At 41.9% G+C, this 22,549-nt stretch overlaps 1 protein-coding gene across 2 annotated transcripts; it reads right to left on the reverse strand.

The window, feature by feature from the left end:
* Nucleotides 1-15,325: 15,325 nt before the first annotated feature.
* On the reverse strand, nucleotides 15,326-22,158 carry HMGN1 (high mobility group nucleosome binding domain 1). Of its 2 annotated transcripts, none has more exons than XM_049709929.1 (7): nucleotides 22,143-22,158; nucleotides 21,615-21,738; nucleotides 21,255-21,287; nucleotides 21,134-21,163; nucleotides 21,001-21,051; nucleotides 17,820-17,948; nucleotides 15,326-16,203 (listed from the first exon to the last, which is right to left on the reverse strand). In XM_049709929.1, exons 2-7 carry the CDS (start codon nucleotides 21,627-21,629, stop codon nucleotides 16,156-16,158), a joined length of 306 nt encoding a protein of 101 aa, XP_049565886.1. In that variant the 5' UTR covers nucleotides 21,630-21,738; nucleotides 22,143-22,158; the 3' UTR covers nucleotides 15,326-16,155. The 2 variants fall into 2 exon arrangements, with proteins under 2 accessions (XP_049565886.1, XP_004264617.1); XM_004264569.3 differs by lacking the exon at nucleotides 22,143-22,158 and adding an exon at nucleotides 21,969-21,983.
* Nucleotides 22,159-22,549: the final 391 nt, after the last annotated feature.

The following is a 22,549-nucleotide window of genomic DNA, read 5'->3' on the forward strand; positions in this document are numbered from 1 at the left end:
AGTGTGGGCCATCTCAGAAGGTGAGAAAGGCACCAGGGTATGGTGTTGTCAGTTTTTATAGTGGGGGGTAATTTCATAGGCTAATGAGTGGGGGGAGTATTCCAGCTATTTTAGGAAGGGGTAGGGATTTCCAGGAATTGGGCCACCACTCACTTTTTGATCATTATGGTCTCCTTAGAACTGTCATGGAGCCTGTGGGTGTGTCACTTAGCTTGCTGATGTGTTACAATGAATGTATACTGAGGCTCAAGGTCTAGTGGAAGTCGATTTGTCCACCATCTTGGACCCATTTGGTTCTAATCCTTTTATGTCATGTCCTCAGGCTATGTCATTCTTTCAAAGGTTGTGCCCTGCCCCCTTCCTTCCTGTTTCACTTTTACTGCCAAGGTCCAGGTTCAATCCCTGGTCAGGGAACTAAGATCCCAAAGCTGAGTGGCACAGCCAAAAACCAAGACAAAACAAAACATGATCAACATTGTTGAAGTTAACCTCCCAATTTTATCCCCTGCTTGGCCCCCAGAGGTACCCACTGGCCTGAACTGTATGTTTATCAGACACTGCTTTGGTTTTTAGTTATAAATAGTTTTACTAGGTATATAGGGTTCCTTCCATAGCATACTGTTTAGCATCCTTGGTTCTGAGCTTTGAAAAAATGAGATCATATGTAGCTGTATCAGCTGAGATCTCTCCCAAAACAAACATCCACTCTCATGGTTCAAAGGAAAAGATTGTATTGAAGGAGGTACAAGTTGGGGCCTAAGTTGTGGGAACCAAGAAGGACAAGACCAGAGCGGCCTTGCAGAGCAGCCAAAAAAAAAAGAGGACAGAGATCAAGTGGATGGAAGCAAATAAGTGAAAACCTGTGTATGCTTGGTTGAGATTTTCTTTCACTCCATATGGTAGTGTTTCTGTTTCAGCCTTGTTGCATGTGACTGCGGTCCATTCATTTTTAAGAACTGTTTAATATGCTGTTGGATGGATGTACACCATGTATTAACCCATTCTCTTGTGGACGGACGTCTGGACTGTTTCTAGTGTTTTACGGCTATGAACAATGCATGCTGCTATGAAGATTTCTGGGATAGTGGGTGGAAGGCTTTGCCTGCAACCAAGAGTCTCGTTGAAGCCGGGAAGAATCCTGGGGTTTTACAACCTTTCCTGGAGCAGAGATGACCCAATCACTCCAGGGGGGATTCATTAGCAGGACAACAGTTTCTGTTTTTCATTTTGCTAAAATACATATAACACAAAATTTACCATTGTAACCATTTTCAGCGTACAATGCAGTGGCATTAAGTGTGTTCACAAGGCAACTGTTTATTAAAGTAGTAAATTGAACAGGTAGCTCGCATTATTGTTTTTTTTTTTGCGGTACACGGGCCTCTCACTGTTGTGGCCTCTCCCGTTGCGGAGCACAGGCTCCAGACGCGCAGGCTCAGCGGCCATGGCTCACGGGCCCAGCCTCTCGGCGGCATGTGGGATCTTCCCGGACCGGGGCACGAACCCGCGTCCCCTGCATCGGCAGGCGGACTCTCAACCACTGCGCCACCAGGGAAGCCCTGTTTTTTTTTTTTAGCTGGCATTATTGTTAAGCCGAGGTTTCTCCCACAAATTTTACACACAGAGTATGTACAAATTTTCAGATATCTTGATTTATTTATGAGAAAGGTACACACAGTTCTGGGTAGAATTTAGCTGAGAAGAGAATACAAGTTTGGGTTTAAAAAAAAAATCTCTTTTGGGAATTCCCTGATGGCCCAGCGGCTAAAACTCTGTGCTTCCACTGCAGGGGTCACAAGTTCGATCTCTGGTCAGGAAACTAAGATCCTGCAAGCCGTGAAGTGCGGCCAAAAAAGAAATCTCTTTTAACAGATGTTTTTTTTTTTTTTGAGCAGTTTTAGGTTCACAGCAAAATTGACTGCAAGTTATGGAGAGTTCCCTCTACCTCGTGTCCCCACACATGAATAGCATCCCCTGATATCAGTCAGCATCGCTACCAGATGGTACTTTTGTTACAACTGATGGTGCTGCACTGACACATCATTACCATCCAAAGGCCATAGTTTACATTAGGGTTCACCCTTGGTGTTGTACAATGTATAGGTTTAGACAAATATCTAATGACAGCTATCCATCATTATGGTATCACACAGACCAGTTTCACTGCCCTAGAAGTCCTCTGTACTTTGCCTGTTCATCCCTTTCTCCTCCACTAAGAGTGCAAGTTCTTATTTTCATGTTTCCTTTCTTTTCCTAAGGGGGCCCCCAAACATGAAAGGTGTGGTGAATGTAAAGGAGATCTTAGGCTTATGAAGCAGGATGTGATGAAGTTAATTTAGCCAATCCCCTACTGAGAGACACTGGGCTCCTATCAATTTCTCCCATTACTATCAGTACAAACATTTCTGCCATTAACATAAAAGAATCTGAAAAAGAATATACGTATATGTATAACTGAATCCCCTTGCTTTACACCTGAAATGAAGACAACATTGTAAATCAACTATACTTCAGTAAAAAAAAAAGGAATGAACTGATACATGCAATAACATGGATGAATCTCAATCTCAAAAACATTCCTGAGTGAAAGAAACCTGTTACAAGAGTACATATCACGTGATTCCATTTACATGAAGTTTTAGAATAGGCACAGCTAATCTATGGTGGATAAGGTAAGACTGGAGTGGGAGTAATGATGGAACAGGAAGGGGTGTGAGGGGATTTCTGGGGTGATGATGATTTTCTATATCTTGACTGGGGTTTGGGTTACACAGGTGTGTCTCATCAACAGTACACTTGAGATTCGAACATTTCAGCAGATGCAAATTTCACCTCAAAAGAAAAAAATAGAACCATAAACAAATATTGAACTCTAATTAATTATATGCATGCTGAAGTATTAGGGGGAAGTGTCCTGATGTCTGCAACTGACCTTGAAATAAATGAAGAAAACAAGATGAATTGTTGGTTGCAGGGAGGAACAGGTAGATGAACAGAAAGATATGGAATAAAGCAAGTATAGTGAAAACATCAATTGTAGAATCTAGGTGGTGGGTACATGGGTGTTCTCTATAAAATTGTCAACTTTTCTGTATATCTGAAACTATCATAATAAAATGTTGGGACAAAAACTGTACCACAAATTGGGGAAACTAAACTTTTATTGGAAGGTTAAAATTGAGCCATATAAAACTGAAATAAAACTCAAATTCTAGCCATGCAACTTTCTAGCTAGTTGCTTAATCTGTGTCTGCTGCAGTTTTCCCATATATTATGTGGACATGATTCTTCTTTTGTAGGGTTTTGTGAGAATGAAATTAGGTAATATACTTAAAGTATATTAAAAACATAGTGGGTAAACAATGAATGGGTGCTTTTATATTCCTCTTTGTGACTATAATCTAAGAGTTCAAAGAAGATGGCCCTCGATGCAGATTAGAAAAATCTCAGGAGGCTTCCTAGGAGGTGTGATTTTAAAGAAGAGTAGAATTCAGGCAGAGCAAATCAAGGGCTTTCCTGGTGGGAAAAAAACCTGAGGAAAGGCCTAGAAACAAGAATGAGTTCACGTGGGCAAGTTTGGTGAGAGGCGAAGACCCTGCATTTTGTTTTTTTCAAAATAAAATTAAAATATCTGCGTATGTCATTCTCCTGATAAAGGAAGACTTGAACAATTTACTAGGCACCCATGAACACTTTCAGGGGCAGGGTCTTTACATGTGAAGTGAAGACAATTTTCAATTCCGTTGTCTGAGAGTAGAATTTTACTGTCTACTGCTCTACAACTTCCTGGAAACAAAATTTCATTCTCTTTACCCTCTTTGCCAAGAGATGCGGGACCTGGCAGGAACTGAAGCTGCCAACAAGAGTCCTTTCTCGGGCTTCCCTGGTGGCGCAGTGGTTGAGAAGCCGCCTGCCAATGTTTGGGGAACGAAGATCCCAAATGCCACGCGGTGTGGCCAAAAACTAAAACAAACAAACAAACAAAAAACACACCCTCCAAGGTGCAAACCATCTCCCCTCTCAGCCTCCTTTGCTGTCTCACTTCCACTCTTGTCCTGTGTAGTAGGCAGGACGATGGCCCCCAAAGGTGTCCACGTCCAAATCCTGGAACCTGTGACTTTGTCACTTTACATGGCAAACGGATTTTGCAGATGGGATGAAGTTACAGATTTGACACAGGGAGATTCTTCCGGATAATCTGGGTGGGCCCAACGTCCTTGTAAAGAGAAGTGAGGCAGGAGGGTCAGAGGCAGAGAAAGATGTGACAGCAGAAACAGTGGACAACGTGATGCAATCGCTGAGGGGCGGCACACAAGCCAAAGAATACAGGCGGCCTCCAGAAGCTGGAAAAGACAAGGAACCAGAATGTCGCCTAACATCTCCAGAATGAACGCCGTCCTGCTGACACCTTGGTTTTAAGCCCAATGAGACGCATCTCAGATTTCTGACCTCCAGAACTTCAAGGTGATAAACTTGTGTGGTTTTAAGCCACCAATGTTGTGGCAATTTGTTCCAGCAGCCAGAGCTAGCTTTTATTTATTTTTATTTTTAAAAATAAATTTATTTATTTTTATTTTTGGCTGTGTCGGGTCTTTGTTGCTGTGCGCGGGCTTTCTCTAGTTGCGGCGAGCGGGGGCTACTCTTCGTTGTGGTGCGCAGGCTTCTCATTGCAGTGGCTTCTCTAGTTGCGGAACACGGGCTCTAGGTGAATGGGCTTCAGTAGTTGTGGCGCGTGGGCTCAGTAGTTGTGGCTCATGGGCTCAGTAGTTGTGACTCATGGGCTCTAGAGTGCAGGCTCAGTAGTTGTGGCGCACAGGCTTAGTTGCTCTGTGGCATGTGGGATTTTCCCGGACCAGGGCTCGAACCCGTGTCCCCTGCATCGGCCAGCGGATTCTTAACCACTGCGCCACAAGGGAAGCCCCAGAGTTAGCTTTTAAAAGTATAAACTGGAGCACATTGATCCCCTTTTCAGTGTTTTCCCATCACACTCGGAACAAAACCCAGACTCTTTCTGTGATCTGGCTCCTGCATACCTATTTCTCCTCAGCCCCTACTGCTCTCCCTAACCCTGATTAAGCCTGCCTTTAATTCCTGGACTAAACCCAGCTCATGTCAACCTCAGGGCCTTTGCACTTGCTGTTTCTTCTGATCAGAATGCTCTTCCGCAGACCCTCACATGGGGGGCTCCTTTCCTCTATGTCTCTTCAGAGATGCTGCTGCCCCAGGGCAGCTTTCGCTAAACACCCTCTGCAAAATAACATGGCTCCATTTTCTAGAGTCTTGCCCTCATTTTGTTTTCTTTATAACCTGACTTCCTGAAATTATCACATGTATGTAGTTTTCATTTGTCTCCTGCTGGCCTCCTCAGAACATAAGCTCCAACAGGGCAGGGAACTTGCCTGTTCACTGAAGTCTCTCTCACCTTACCCAGACACAGGGGCCATCCTAATAACCACATGTTGAATGAGTGCGTGACTCTTATCTTCCTGATCACACACCATTGTTTCACCAGTGCACCTTCCACTGATAAATCATTTTTCATGCAACATGAGCAAAGAGCTAGATCGTCAAGCATATCGGGTCCCTGATTATTTTATTTCCAGTGCTTCCTTCCAGAGCTGGGGATAAATCAGCATATAGTCCCCAAACCAGTCATGAAGTAAGTAAAAAAGGACCCTAATTCAAAAATATACCCCCTAGGGGACTTCCCTGGCAGTCCAGTGGTTGGGACTCCACGCTTCCACTGCAGGGGGCCCGGGTTCGATTCCTGTTTGGGAACGGAAGCCATGCAGCGCAGCAAACAAACAAATAACCTCCCCTACATCATGCTGCTGAAGGCTTTTAAAAAAACTTATCTTTGGGCTTCCCTGGTGGCGCAGTGGTTGGGAGCCCGCCTGCCGATGCAGGGGACATGGGTTCGTGCCCCGGTCCGGGAAGATCCCACATGCCACGGAGCGGCTGGGCCCGTGAGCCATGGCCGCTGAGCCTGCGCGTCCGGAGCCTGTGCTCCGCAACGGGAGAGGCCACAGCGGTGAGAGGCCCGCGTATCGCAAAAAAAACCCAAAACAAAACAAACAAAAAAACCTTATCTTTGGATATTCAGATGCCTTGCCTCATCCTCAGACACTTAAGCCCTTTCGCAGCTTTTGGTCTGTTTACATGGAGACTGTAGTCCTCTGTGAAAGGGATTTTTTTCTTGGAGGGATTTAGGGAAGGGTAAAGGAGGGAGGGTGAGCACAGGACTATAAGAGATGTGAATAGCTTCTTTTCAAGTGACCATCTTCTCCTTGAATGCCCCCTATTCGTCTTTTACGATATTTTTATGGATACTTGAAGATTTCTTTCCAGAGCCTTTCATCCAAAAGGAACTGTGACAGAGCAGATGGTGGAGATGTCCATACTGAAATGCAGAGGGCACACTGCCGTTTAATGGCAAACCGTTGTGAAGTATACTGTTCCTCTTTCCTGCCAAGGCATGTCTCACCAAGGGTTGACTGCAAGATCTTCTTCAGAAACGTCTTCAACTTATCAATAAATTGCTGACGCTGCTGGAATCTGTAACCTCCCATTAGCTGCCACTCCGTTCAGTTGTTCTGAGTCAGGTACCCTTCTCTCCTCAACCTCCATGACCCTGATTCTTGGCCAGTTTGGGGTGGGGTGGAAGGGAGGGGTTAAAATTACCCCGGAGAAGACCTAAAGCTCTGACTTTGTTCAGGACCCCCAGACCCACCAAGGGGTTTGTCCAGTTCACCCTGAAGTGGGAACCCCAGCCTCTTGGTCCTTTTTTGAGACCCTCTAGCTCACCTCTAAAAAAAACTGATCTGGACCTGGATTTCTTTTTCTCTCCTTGGTTTCAAAAAGTTTTTTACAAAAGTATTATGGACTTGCTTCAATAAATTCAAATCATATAGACATAAATCAATTCAAAAGTTAAATTCCCTTTCTAACCATTGCTCCCCTCTGCCTTGAAGCCCTCTCTCTGGGGGGAGTAGCCACGGTTAACTGTTTACAAGTGCCCTTATTCCATGCTCATCCAAATACATTCATAAGAATGGCATCATATTCTTTTTAGCCAAGTGCTATTCCATAATACAGAACAATGATGATATACTATAATCTATTGTTGGATATTTGGACACTATTACAAATTCTATTACATTGCATGTTCTTGTATGTATATCCTTGTGCAATTGTAATATGAGTAGATTCTTCAAAAGTGAATTGTTAGGTCAAAGGATGTATTAAACACATTCAGAGAAACAGAATGTGTAATATATAGAGAGAGATTTATTTAAAGGAATTGGCTCACGCAGTTATGGAGGCTGGCAAGTCCCAAGTCTGCAGTTCAAGTCCCAAGACCATCTGCTGCAGAAAGCCCTCTTGCTCAGGGGAAGTCAGTCTTCTGTTCTATGCAGGTCTTCAACTGATTAGATGAGGCCCACCACATTATGGAAGGCAAGCTGCTTTCCTCTAAGTTCACCGTTTAAAATGCAAATTTCATTCAAAAACACCTTCAGAGAAACATCTAGAATAATATTTGACCAGCTATCTGGGCATCATGGACCAGCCACATTGGCATATAAAATTAGCCATCACGAAAGATATGTTAATTTAAAATTTTGATAAGTTATTCCCAAACTGTGCTCTAAAAAGGTCATTCCAATTTATACTTTGACCCAGCAAGTGTAAAGGCATGCCCTTAAACCCACATCCTTACCAACATGAAATATCATTCTTTTTCATTTTTTAACCAATCAATAGGTGAAGATGGTATCTGTTGTTTTTATTTGCACTCATCTCTAGTGCAGTTAAAACTATTTTTTACAGAAAATAACAAATGTTATTTGTTAGGATGTGGAGAAATTGGAACACTGGTGCACTGCTGGTGGGAATGTAAAATGGTGAAGCCACTGTGGAAAATCGTATGATGATTTCTCAGAAAATTGAACCTAGAATTACCATATGATCCAGCAATTCCACTGCTGGAAATATACTCAAAAGAACTGAAAGCAGAGATGTAAACAGATATTTGAATACAGACGGTCCCTGACTTATGATGTTTTACTTATGATTTTTGACTTTACAATGGTGTGAGAGTGATACACGTTCACAAATTTGAATTGTGAATTTAGATCTTTTCCTGAGCTAGCAACGTGCTGCCTGATACTCTCTCGTGATGCTGGGCAACAGCAGCCACAGGTCCCAGCCAGCCCCGCAATCACGAGAGTAAACAACCGGACACCAACAACCACTCTGTACCCAGACAACCATTGTTTTCCACTTTCAGTACAGTATTCAATAAATTACAGGAGACAGTCAACACTTTATTACAAAATAGGCTTTGTATTAGACGATTTTGCCCAACTGTAGGCTAACGTAAGTGTTTTGAGCATGTTTAAGGTCAGCTAAGCTAAGCTAGGATGTTCGGTAGGTTAGGTGTATTAAATACATTTTCAACTTAATGATATTTTAAATTTAGGATGGGTTTATCAGGATGTAACTCTATTGTAAGTCGAGGACAATCTGTACTCAAGTTTATAGCAGCGTTATTTACAGTAGCCAAGAGATGGGGGCAACCCAAGTGTCCATCAACAGAAGAATGGATTAAAAAAATGTGTTACATACATAAAATGGAATATTATTCAGCCTTAAAAAGGAAGGAAATTCTGACACATGCCACAACATGGGTGAAACTTTGAAGTTATGCTAAGTGAAATAAGCCCAAAATGACAAATACTACATGATTCCACTTACATGAAGTACTTAGTCAAATCCATACAGACAGAAAGTAGAATGGTGGGTGCCAGGGACTGCAGGGAGGAGAGAATGGGAAATTATTGTTTAATGGATACAGAGTTTCAATGGGGAAGATGAAAAAGTTCTGGAGATGAATGGTCGCAGAACAATGTACATGTACTTAATGCCAGAGAACTGTACACTTAAAAATGGTTGAAACAGTAATGTTATGGTATGCATATTTTCCAATTAAAAAATAACTATTTTTAAAATTTATATTTCTTTTGTGAATTGTCTTTTCATATCATTTGCTCTTATTTCTGTTGAGTTTTTTCTTTTTCATATTGACCAAAGGAATTCTTTCTCTACTTTGGACATTTAACAGTTTGTTATACGTATTGCAAATATTTTCTCCCTCTCTAACATTTCTCAGATGTTTGCTTAAATAACACCAAATAAAAGTTTAAAATATGACAAAATCAAATATGCAGCTTTTCCTTTATGGCTTCAGATTTATTACTTTGTGGAGAAAAGTAGGCCTTCCCCATTTCATAATTATAAAACTATTCTATACTTTCAGAGTTTTTCTATATTTAGATTTTTTAATCGATTGGAATTTTTCTTTGTGTGTAGTGCAAGGTAGAGAACCTAATTCACTAATAGTTTCCTAAATGGATGGCCAATTGGACTGAAACTTTTTTCTGAATGGTCTCTTCCTCAGTGATTTGAAATGCCACATTTATCATAAATTAATGTTTTGGCCTATTCTGTTTCATTGATCTTTTTGTTTATTTCTGCTCCAAAATCACATTGCTTTTATTTTAATTTTTTAAAATATTTATTTATTTATTTGGCTGCGCCAGGTCTTAGTTGTGGCATGCGGGATCTTCGCTGCCGTGTGTGGGATCTTTAGCTGCGGCATGCAGGATCTTTGTTTTAGCTGTGGCATGCGGGACCTAGTTTCCCCGACCAGGGATCGAACCCGGGCCCCCTGCATTGGGAGCGTGGAGTCTTAACCACTGGACCACCAGGGAAGTCCCTCACATTGCTTTTATTACTGTAGTTTTATAGGACATTTTGATATCTGGTAGGGCACGGACCCCTTATTCATATTCTTTTATCATGAACTTCTTGACTAGTCTCACAATTTTCTCTTTCTGATGAACTTTAGAATCAGATTTCCAATTCCTGATGGAAATTCTACTGGCACTCTGATTGGAATTGCATTACATTTTTAGATATAAAGAACTGACCCCCTTAAATATTGACTCTTCTTAGGAACATTGTATTCCTCATCTATTCAGATCTTTCACGTCCTTCAGTCAAGTCATATTTTTCTTTGTAAAGAAAAATGCCCATTTTAAAAAATAAATTTATTTATTTATTTATGTTTGGCTGCACTGAGTCTTTGTTGCTGCGTGCGGGCTTTCTCTAGTTGCAGCGAGCGGGGGCTACTCTTCGTTGTGGTGTGCGGGTTTCTCATTGCGGTGGCTTCTCTTGTTGCAGAGCGCGAGCTCTAGGCACGTGGACTTCAGTAGTTGTGGCACGTGGGCTCAGTAGTTGTGGCGCACGGGCTTAGTTGCTCCGCGGCATGTGGGATCTTCCCGGACCAGGGCTCGAACCCGTGTTCCCTGCACTGGCAGGCGGATTCTCAACCACTGCGCCAAGCCCCTCTTATTTATCTTTGAAGCCAAAATGAACTAAATATTAAATTCAACTAATTTAATTGAGCTAATATGAATAAAATGTTTTTTTTAGATTTTGAGATAAACAGAGCCTGGATACTTGGCAAAGGAGCACATTGCTCTTCTGAACTTCGGGACTCAAAATGGGTCTTGGCCAGCATCAAAAACAGGCATTTTTCTCTGGGACTTCCCTGGTGGCGCAGTGGTTAAGACTCTGCCTGCCAATGCAGGGGACACGGGTTCGAGCCCTGGTCCGGGAAGATCCCACATGCCGCAGAGCAACTAAGCCCGTGTGCCACAACTACTGAGCCTGTGCTCTAGAGCCCACGAGCCACAACTACTGCGCCCACGTGCCACAACTACCGAAGCCCCCGCACCTAGAGCCCGTGGTCCGCAACAAGAGAAGCCATTGCAATGAGAAGCCCGCGCACCACAATGAAGACCCAACAACGCAGCCAAAAATAAAATTTAAAAAAAAATAAGATAAATAAGAAGTGAAGCAAAAAGTGAGAAATCATGCTACAACAGCTAAGACTGTCTTTAAATATATTTCTTGTGAAAACCCAAATCAGCATTGGTGGAAATTATAATCTTGCATATTTTAATACACAGCCACATCCTTATACAGACACATCCAAGCATGCAAGACTTTCAGCTTTTCCTCTCTATGAATCATGCGTAACAGATTAGTGTATTTAAATTTTTTCATACATAAACTGAATGTATCATTAGTTTTCGTACATTTTTCAACTTGAATTTTCTCTAGGTAACAAAGTGCTTTCAGAGATAAAATGTAATATTAACAGAATTTACAGTTATGAATTAAACCTAAAACACAGCAGTAATCTTCACAGTTAAAGATGTAAGGAAACATTGCGGGACTTAACCAACGCCATAGTCTAGTAAGTACCACAGCCAGATCTTATGAGCAAGAGTTCTCATTTACAGCGCTCAACTTAAAGTTAGTTCAATCAAAAGTATTTTCTGGGCTTCCCTGGTGGCGTCCAGAGCCTGTGCTCCGCAACGGGAGAGGCCACAACAGTGAGAGGCCCGTGTACCGCAAAAAAAAAAAAAAAGGGCCTCTCACTGTTGTGGCCTCTCCCGTTGCGGAGCACAGGCTCAGCGGCCATGGCTCACGGGCCCAGCCACTCCGCGGCATGTGAGATCTTCCCGGACCGGGGCAGGAACCCGTGTCCCCTGCATCGGCAGGCAGACTCTCAACCACTGCACCACCAGGGAAGCCCCCATAAAAGATTTTAAAAGCTGCCTGGGAAACCCATGGAATTTCAGCCTTCCAAGAGACAGAGGGTTCACATAATAGATATCCTTCGTTTAAAAGCTCACTATCGAGAGGAACGAGGTCCTTCTTCTACTTCATTTAAAGAGTTCCTTTATAAGATTCACTGTCACAGATAAAAGCTAGTAACATTCAAAGATCCCCAGACTTAAATTCATAGAATATTCAGGAAAAGGATTTAAAGAGTGATACTTAGATGTATTCTTTTATACCTTGGCTTTGATGAACTTTTTTTTTACTCACATCTTTTGCACAGACTTTTTATTTTGGTCTCTGGTATTCAATTCTTTAATGCTTCCTATCTAATCTAATGCTACTCAATAAACTTGAGCAAATGTTTTACTTAAAAAAAAGAAATCAATGTGGAATCAGCATCCGAAGGTAATATGTTGATGCTAAAATGGAACTAGCCACACTGGATTAAAAACAAAAAGAAAAAAGCAGCTTCTCGTTAAATTGAATCTGCATGTAACTCCCTGACAAAATGTGTAAAAGACCAAAGATAAATTAATCATTTTTACTACCTATGTAACTATCTGCTTCCTGTGCATTTTGTTCACTTTTAAGTTCCTATTTATAGATACTATTTTTAAAATATCCATCCTTATTTGCTTCAAAATAATAAGGATGGTCTAGATTAGCAATGGTTGGATGGCTCTGGGGACTGGTTAACTAGAATATGGGGATTTAGTATACTGTGCTGCTTCTGAGTATGGGCAAAATTATCCTTAATTAAAAAGAAAAACTGTAACGGCCAAATTATGGCACAGCCATACAATGAACAAATAAGCAAACATTAAAACATTTTACAAATAAAGAAAAACCCAAACATATATGAAGAAAATTCAACACGTTGAAAATAATTACTTTCAGCTTCTGGGATTAAATGATTTTACTTTATTTTTGTTTTTGTTTTTTTAACAACCCTAAACATTTATGATCTGAAAATCAATTTGTTACTGAGCTGCTTCCCATTATCTATTTAAGACTCTTCATCACCTATTTAAGCTTAATGTCTTGAAACTCTCAACTGTCTTGCAATTATGTATTTTTACTGCAAACTCATGGAACAACTGTGGACTGTGATAGGCAAATATATATTTAGGATATATCTGTATGCATTAATAGAAATCACCCATATTTTAGTTTTACAATGCTTGTCTTAATGGGGAAAATGTCTAAATGTCTGACAAATTACATTCTTGAAATAAAATAGTATGCAGTGCTTACAAACGCTATGTAAGTATACTCATTAACCTAGGAGAAAGTTCACACAGTATGAGAAAGATTACAAACCAGGATGTAGCAGGAATTCCCTGGCCGGCCAGTGGTTAGGACTCCATGTCGCCACTGCAGGGGGGCATGGGTCCAATCCTTGGTCGGGGAACTTGCAAGCCGTGAGGCTCGGCCAAAAAAACAATAACAAAAAACAAACCAAAAAACAAACAAACAAAAAAAAACACGGATGTATAATGACACCAATTTTGTAAACTTGTAAAAACACAGAAAAGGATCTGAGAAAAATGCATCTTTAAATAGTTGCCTAGTGAGTGAATTATAATTTCGGGTGTTTTTAGCTTGTCTGTTTCCTGAGTTTTTCCCCCAGTGAGCACGGATTGCCCCTGTACTGAAATTACACACACACACACTTCTCTCTGCCCCCGCCCTCACACTTGTATACACTTACCAAACACCCAGACAAGACTCCTTTCCCAGGGCCTCCGTGGTTATCATGCATCTCCGCATCAGGCACCGGGTTCCATGCCTTAATTCCTGATTAGTCTACATCTGAAAGGTCAAATTCAACCTCAAACAAGCCAAGAGAATGCAGGGTTCTTGCTAACTGCCTCTTCTAGTTAACAAACGAGACTGTCTGATTTGTTAGCATCATTACTAAACAGTTATCTTCCTTGTCCTTCTAGGACATCTGAACTGACCTCCACTCAACCATTCCTATCACTCAGTTCTCATTCAACCAGTTGTTGAAAGGGCAAGAAATTAACTTTTTCTAAGTACTGATCCCAGAAAAGATGCCTCAACGTGTTTTTTGGGTTTTTTTTTTTAAAGTAATTGTTTTCTTTTGACAGCTGAAGAGAACACCCACTTGAGGGTTCATTTTATCATTAAAAAATCATAAAAGGATGCTTAAGGCAAGGATCTAGAAGTACTACATTCCAATTTTCTATAAAAGAGGCAATTTCTTTTAGGTATCAATCTATACAAGAAGTGAAAAAACCTTACCTGTTGTGCTTTTTAGAAAATTAATTAATCTCTTTAAACATATTACTAACAATGAGTTCAGAATAAGAAAATCTTTGCATCTGTAAACATTTATCACATTCCTAGGGGTGGACGGTTGGGTAATACGAAATGAACACTGCCAGATGGGTTACAGGGTTAAAATTCACTAGTTTTTTTCCCCATTGGTTTATTTTTAAATTTTTAAATATTTATCTATTTGGCTGCACCAGGTCTTAGTTGCAGCAGGGGGGTTCTCAGTCAAGGCATATGGGATCTTGCTCCCTGACCAGGGATCGAACCTGGGCCCCCTGCATTGGGAACATGGAGTCTTAGATCACTGGACCACCAGGGAATTCCCCTTATTTTTTTAGATAACCCTTTAACTGCAACAAGTAGCTGCTAGAAATTCTGGTACCAAAAAATCGCATGAAGTATCCATACACACAGCAAGAGAAAATGTTTCAACTCCATTTAAATTTGCATATCCAAACAGTCTAACAAAACTTAGAAACTACAGGCAAATCTGCTTGCATCACTGTTTCAGGTCCTCTACCAAGAATTTTCCCACTCCCCAAGAGTTGCCAAAGCCCTCTTTTGGGTGTCATTTCAACCCAAATCAATGTCCTCTGCATTTCTTTCTGTAGTTTCATGTTTTACAATGCCACACCTCACCGCTGTGAGCTCTGTTCACACTGGGCATTCCAGCGGCACACAGCCCTTGCAGAGTTCTATGATCCCCCGGGACTCGTCGTTAATCTTTGGCCAGGCCACACAGCAACGTAGCATGTAGGACCTTAGCTCCCCAACTAGGGATTGAACCTGCGGCCCCTGCACTGGAAGCTCAGTTTTAACCACTGGACCGCCAGGGAAGTCCCCCCAAGGACTAATTTTTAAAGCATTCTTGCCTCCTACTAATCAAGTCCACAGGCAAAATAACATCAAACGTAGAGTTCTAAACTTCGTTCCAAGGCCTCTCCCTCTTTAGTGGTGACCTTGGCAAGATGCCATCTCTGGCTCCACTTCTGCATTTGCCAAAGCAGCAGTGTCCAGTACCTCTAAGGACTATTTAGACGGCAAAACAGAGGGAAGGACTTGCATGAAAGCGAATCTCGAAAATACACAAATACAAACCTATAAGATCCCGTGCTAGCTTATTCAGTATTTATAAGCGTAGTTCATAGGGAGAGTGAATAATTAACAGGGGACTGATTTCCCATTAAACCAATTTAGTCACAAAAGCATCTTCAAAGTACACTGTTGAAGTATTACAGAAAAAATGAAGTATTCCACTCTTCCAAAATTTTATTAAGACTTTGGAAAAACAAATGTGAAAATTCTTTAAAATGAAATTTAAACCACAACTTAATCCATGTGCTCCAAGAAATTCTTTCATAATTGAGATTTTATTTGTTGTTTTGAGGATCAGTACACAGACATTTCAATTTGTACACAATTCTCAACATACGTACCAAAAACCTAAAAAATCATGTAGTTGTGATTCTTTTCTGAACAGTTATTCCAGTGACTTTCCAGCTTAAAATTTGGGGGCAAATCTTCCTTCACAGGATATCAAGTACCAATATCTTCAAATATTGATATGCTGTTACATCGTAAGTCCCACTAATTCACAATTTAATATCACATACACTACATACTCAAATTGTCAATCGTTCACAGCACATTAACAGTTACTAGAAGAACTGGACTACCACGACCAAAGATGTTACAGAGTGCACAAAACTCTGCCCAGGAGAGCCAAGATCAAGGGGTGAGTGGTTTGCTTTAGGAAACAATTCTACCAAAAACAACGTGGGAAGAGAAGTAATTTAAAGTGTTTAAGACATTAAATGCGCAACTGACTCCAAACTGCCATGTAGTATGCTTTGTATTATAGGATATAAAAGCTACCCTCCATCTGTGGAATGTTAAGCTGACACCCAAGACAATCAAAGCCTCCCATATTCAATATCCCACTATTTTCTGGTTGTACCAAAAAATAAACAACCAGCAAATGATTTCACCTCTTAAAAAAAAGCATTTACACTTAAAAAATGGGATGAGGTGGGATTCCTTCCTTTTTAAAAATGTTTCTAGAGCTACTAAAAAACTTGCATTTACAAAATAGTTGATAAAAATATTCCTCTGGATTGTACAAGAAGGGAAACAGGGACCACTGATAGGACCAGGTGTGTGATATTAATCAGACTTGGCTTCTTTCTCTCCTGCTTCATCAGAAGCTGGGCTCTGCAAAATCAAAGGAAAAACAGTGATAGAACATTTGACTTCTGTGTCAGTGTTATAATGTTAGAGATATTTAGCATTTAATACAGTGTAAGTTTTACTCGTTACTATTATTAAGTCTTAACAATACATTCAATCCTCATTATTTGTAGATTCTGCATTTATAAATTTACTGACTCACTAAAATTTATTTGTAACCCCAAATCAATACTCATGTTTCATGTTCCATGGTCATATACGTGCAGATACAGAGCAGCAAAAATATGAGTCACCCGACACAGACATTCCCAGCTGAGGCCCTTCTGCCTTGTTTCAGCTGTAACACTGTAAACAAGTATCTTTTTCACACTCTGTTTAGTGCCACACATTTCACATTTTTTTTGTGCTTTTGGTCAACAATGTTTACTAGACAAGTATAGTGCTGTCCAGTACTACGTGCTATGCAAGAAGGTTGTGACGTGCCATGTGGAGAAGACACACGTTAGACAGCTTCACTGAGGCACGAGTTATAGTGCTGTTTCTGTTGGCCCTGAGTTCAATATTAACTTACCCAAAACATACATTAAACAGACACACATAAAATAAGGTTATGGTTTGATCTGTTGATGGAAATGTTGTGATGAGAACATTTTGAGAATTTCCACTATGAGCAACTGTCCAGCATACAGAGCAACCTTATAGAACACAACCATCATGAATAACGAGAATCAACTGTAGTTGATAAAAGGGCTCAGAAGGCCTCATTCTCCCCTTATAACTGGATTAATTTCATCTTACTATCACATAATATTTGACTTGGGGTTAGATTTAGGAATTTGTGACTGCAAATCGGGGGAGTAAGTAGTTATTACGTTAAAATCTGATCTATAAATATAAAAGTCTAAAAATTAATATTCTATTTATATTTTCTGCTTAGCCAATGTTAAAAAAAAAAGGCTTGGCTTAAAAAGTTATTTACCACAACCTTGCAACACACTTTTTTTTTTTAAGGTAAAACCTCTTTTTCTCAGAGCTTAAAAGGATAAAGATTAAGGACATCAATCTTTTTAATTGCTTAATCTAAGTTACTACTTAATCCTAGACAAGTGGCTTTTAAGAAAAATAAGCCTTCTTTATTAGAAAGTGGGAAAAATAAGACAAATGAGAATCAATTAAAAAAATTTAAAGCAATATCCAGAATATAAAAACCAAACAAGATTATATTAACAGTTCTACACATGGCAATTTGGGAAAAAAAAAAACTAGAATATTTGTTTAAAGAAAACCCCTAGGTCATGTTAAAGAAAGAAAAATGTGTTATACCATTTAGTAAATTAAATCTTTTTTAAAACTCACACAAGCAATTAAATTAATGAACCCTATATACAATAAAGATCATGAATCTGATTTTGAAATTCTGAATACAATTTCTTGTTCACTCACTTAAAAAAACCCATTTACACATATATTTTCAAATAGGATCTAATGCATAAAAATAATCTGTCCATTCACTTGGGAGTTACTGTACAAAACTCTGTTCAATAACCTAAAGGATAAAGACTGCCTTATCTGCTACATAAAAATATAGTTTATTATCTACTCTTCAGAGTCAAAATGAACAACACACAAACACTTCTGACCTCCTCATTTTTAGTTTCTCCGTTTTCTGCAGGTAAGTCTTCTTTAGTCTCTTGGTTAGCCACTTCAGCCTGCTTTCCCTTTGCTCCCCTTTTCCCTTTTGTTTGCACTTTTTTGTCGGAAGATTTATCCTGTGACAGAACAAGAATATATTTTAAGTATCAACTCTGCACTTACTAACATTTTCTGACTTGCTAGAGAGATTGCATCCACCGCAGTTGCAATGTTAATGTGGTCATTTGTCACTCTGAGTTACAGGACACACCTTAAGGTCCACCCCCAGTAATCAGGACCACACAGCACACTGAGGAGACCCCTAACAGCACCTGCACACCAAGCGTCATCAGACTTACAACAATTAAACCTAATTAAACCTAAAGCCTCAGCTACAACCCTTCTCCACTTTCTCAATTACCCACTATTCTCTAAAGTTCCACATGAGAGAACAAATGAAGTGAAGAAATGCTGGAGGAATCGCTTCCCCAATATAACCCTACCTACCCCCAAACTCTTTAAGCAGGAAAAATAATCAAAACCACTGTCTTGACAAGATGGTTACCCTCACAGTTAAGACCTTTCACCTGAGAAAAGCACCATGTTGTTAAGGTCAGACTGACTATTCTACTACAGTTCTGCTACAGTTAGTCCCTTGATATCATATAAGAAGTAACTAAAAGGATCAATTTTGAGTTTATCGTTTTCATTTAGGTGTTTGAAGAACCTGAAAAGCACAGGTGTTAGTATGATGATAAGAGATTCAAAGGTTAAGCCACTTTAAAGTAATATAAAACAGTATTTCTGGACACCATCAACTGGGAAGGAGACACTTAAGTATTTCCTGTAAGTAGAGAATGTAGTTAACAGCCGACTTAGTTAAGACCAATAGTGACCGATACTTCTATAATGGCATTCCATACATGAATGCATGACAACTACTAGTAATTCAGTATCTTTAGAATAATAAATTACCTAAACAAACATATTTGGGACAACACCGCTACATACGTTGCCACCATGAAGTGTGACAATCGTTTCTGTATTTAAAAATGATTCTTTTATAATCTGATTTCTTTAGATTTCTCATTAATTTAATAACCATTATCACAGTAACATAAAAATGTAAAACCTGAAACGTGAAAACAGAACTATGCAATAGCCTGGACTGAAATAATACCATTTTAACTATCAACAGCCGGAAAGTGACACAAAACAAAATAAATCAACACGTCCGTAGTATGGTAATCAATACATCAAAAGCTTTACCTCCTTTTTAAGGCTTTAAAACGATTCGGTTATAAAGACAAAGATATATTATTGAAACTAAAAGGGGAAAAAGGCTCCTCCCCTCTCCCCATCATTTTTCCTTTGGGAAAACTGAACTGACAGGTTTGTTTCTCAAGAAACACTGACGTGAAAACTTACCTGTTGATTATAACTGATGTCCCAAACCCAACTGGAGGTAAAATTTGAACTGTTTTCATTAAAAAAAAATTTTAGGGCAAATCAAAATACAGACGCAGGTAAATAAAGAAAGAAAACTTTGGGCTTCCCTGGTGGCACAGTGGTTAAGAATCCGCCTGCCAATGCAGGGGACACGGGTTCGAGTCCTGGTCCGGGAAGATCCCACATGCCGCGGAGCAACTAAGCCCACATGCCACAACTACTGAGCCTGTGCACTAGAGCCCGCGAGTTGCAACTACTGAGCCCGCGTGCTGCAACTACTGAAGCCCGTGGTCCTAGAGCCTGTGCTCGGCAACAAGAGAAGCCATTGCAATGAGAAGCCCGCACACTGCAACGAAGAGTAGTCCCCACTCACAACTAGAGAAAGCCTGCACGCAGCAACGAAGACCCAAGACTGCCAATAAAAATAAATTTTTAAAAAAATTAAAGAAAAGAAAAATTTGAGAAAACAGGCATAGTATTCCATCCAATCAGTTTATTTAAAAAAGCAAATAATAAAACGTGTAATAATAAAACAGTACACTGTTCAAGCAGACTTTTTGCAACAAGAGCCACTATTTTTCCCGCCTACTCTTATTTCTCATACAGAATTATCCCATTATTTTCTGGTGTAAGAAATTTCAAGTTGACATACTACGCCTACACCTTCCTTGAACCCTCTTAAAAAGGATCACAAACAGAACTTTCTATTGAAAAAACGTTAAGATTTTTACACTCAGCTCTGTACAATGTTTAAAGAATGAAATGAAAGGAATCTTTGATTATGCAGTGTTTATCTTTCACCTACACTTTTAGGAAAGGGGTAATGACGATAAGGATTTTGGGGAGAGACTTCTAATAGCAAACTCTCACTTAAGTTTTGAGTAAACAGAAATTAATCACACCATGAATTTCCCCCGAAGAACAAGGAAGAGCTTTATAGAGGGTGGCATCAATGCTAAATCCAAACACAAAGTTACAAATAACATGCACACATTTAGCTTTTCCAACTTAAAAGTTTTCAAACCTACATGTATATATCCAACAACTACCCAAAGACCGGCAATGTGAATAAAGCAATCATGGATCTATTCTAGAGCAGCAACCACGATACTATTCACGATAAAATAACTTAGTGAACTCCTATACATATAATGGTATATAAAATACTTTTAGAAGACTGTTAATCATGTTTTCAGAGAACACAGCTCTTGATCTACCCCTGGACATAAGATATGTCCCCCTACCTTGCCTCGAGCACCTTATATGCAAAAACTTACACATTCCCTATCTACTGGCCTCAGTCCTAGCCTTGCTGATATTGTCAAAAGAGGAAGTACAAGCATGCAACCAACAGAGGACCCCTAACCAAAACATACACAACACAAAGAATGGATTTCCCTGGTAAGCGAAAGTTATTCTTCAATATTTTTGGCCGTCTTAAGTTTCCCAAATTCTGCAGCAGCATTAAGGTGATACATTATGTTCCCGTAAACCGGGATGATAACTACATCTACTGTATTTTACCCAAACTAGAAAAAGCATTGTTTATTGAAGTTACTATAACACAGAATTAAAGTGATAAATAAGGTAACACTATGACTTTTTAGGAGATTATGACCTCAAACTGTAGTTGATTTCGAGATTCTCAAAGTCAAGATCTCAGCTGCTGGCAATGCGCGTGAGGTAGCACTGCAGCATTTCGAAGACACCACGATCTCTTAAGGTGAGTGTGAAACCTACCTTTCCTGCCGCCTTTTTTGGCTTCGTTTCCACTTTTGCAGTAACCGGTTTCTGAAAGGCAAAGATAGCACTGAGTTTCTTCCCTGGGTACAATCTCACGGAAAAGAGAGGTCAGGGGGCTCGCTTTACTTACAGCTGACAACCTCGCCGATCTCCTCTTGGGCTTTGGGAGAAAAAAAGGAAAATGAGCAAGGAATGCGGGGTGCGGTGCAAACCGAAACCACCCCCGGGAGAGAAGAGGAGCGGTTTCTTACCTCCTCCTTCGCCGCCCCCTCGGCGGAGCTGACCTGCGGGAGAAAGCAGACGACGAGTGGACGCAGCCCGCAAACAAAAGTGCCCGCGAGCCCAGCGCCCGCCCGCCCGCGAGAACAATGCTCGGCCGCGTGACGTCAGCGGCTTCCCGCCGCCGCGTTCGAATCTCCCACCCTGCTCCTCGGGCCGCCGAACGTTCCAGAACGGCGCGCCCGGGGCCGCCGTGCGCCCGCCCGCCGCCGCAGGTCCGGACGCCTCCCGGGCCCAGCGCTGCCGAGAGCGCGGCGGGCCTGGGCCTCGCGGGGCGCCGGGGCCGGCCGGGCGGCGGAGGGGGGCGTGTGAGGGCCGCGGCCGCCGCTCACCTTCCTCTTGGGCATCGTCGCGGCAGGGCGGGCGCGTGCCGGGTGCCTGCGGGCCGCGGCGCGCCGAGAGCCTTCGCGAACCTGTGCTGCCTGGCCGCTGCCGCTCCTCCCGCCGCCCGAGCTGCTGGGACCCGCGGCGGGGGCGGTGGGAGAACCGGATGGAACCGGATTGGGAGCCCGCCCCCTCCTCCCCCCGCGTCCCCCAGCCGCGGGCTCCCCCTCCCCGTCGGCCGGGCCGCCCCCCGCCCCCGCCCATTGGCTACGGGGCCCACCGCGCCGCGGCCCGGGCCCCGAATAGGTGAGGCGGGCCGTCACTCGACCACTGCGCCCCGCCCCCGCTCTCGGCGCCCCTACCCGCCCGCCGTCTCGCAGGGCCCCAGACCCAGGCGAGGGGGCGGGGCCCCACAGGCAGCTCTCGCCTCACGGTAGTTTGTTTGAAGCTGAGCTGCAAAGTGCGGTCTGCGCGCCGATTGGCGGAGGCCCGCCACGTGGTTGCCGGGTGAGCCCGCTCACCACCCTGCTGGATACCTGAGCGCCCGTCAGCTCCCGGAAAGCCCCAGGATAGGGTCTCTCCCCTCTAGGGTCAATTGGATCTCACAGACTGGGAAGGGAGAGACAACAGGTTCAAGTACGAACCAATTTCTCCCAACTCAGTCAGTAAGAAAGGCCATCTAATAGGTCTCCCGTCTTGCTGGCCTGCGGGAAATGGGTCCTAGTGCGCAGGAGCGGGAAGGGAGGCCGTGGGAAGGAAAGTCGGCGCGGGCACGCGCGGGTCTCCAGTGCGCAGGCGCGGGTCTTTGCGAAGGCCATGGAATTGCGGCCCGGCTACCATACAAGGTTGCTCGCAGTCCGGCCTTTCTGTAGCTTCTTTTAAGTCATCCGTCCTTTGGGGGGCCGGGGGTGCAGGCGGTTTGTCTCAGGAGCATAGTGGGCGT

This window comes from Orcinus orca, chromosome 5 (assembly GCF_937001465.1).
Source record: "Orcinus orca chromosome 5, mOrcOrc1.1, whole genome shotgun sequence".
Taxonomy (NCBI): domain Eukaryota; kingdom Metazoa; phylum Chordata; class Mammalia; order Artiodactyla; family Delphinidae; genus Orcinus; species Orcinus orca.

What these genes read in the sequence shown, in the direction of transcription:
- HMGN1 (XM_049709929.1), bottom strand. An exon ending in CAAAAAAGGCGGCAGGAAAG is followed by an intron (nt 17,949 to 21,000) that starts GTAGGTTTCACA and finishes GTTCTGTCACAG; the next exon opens with GATAAATCTTCCGACAAAAA. An exon ending in GAGAAACTAAAAATGAGGAG is followed by an intron (nt 16,204 to 17,819) that starts GTCAGAAGTGTT and finishes TTGATTTTGCAG; the next exon opens with AGCCCAGCTTCTGATGAAGC.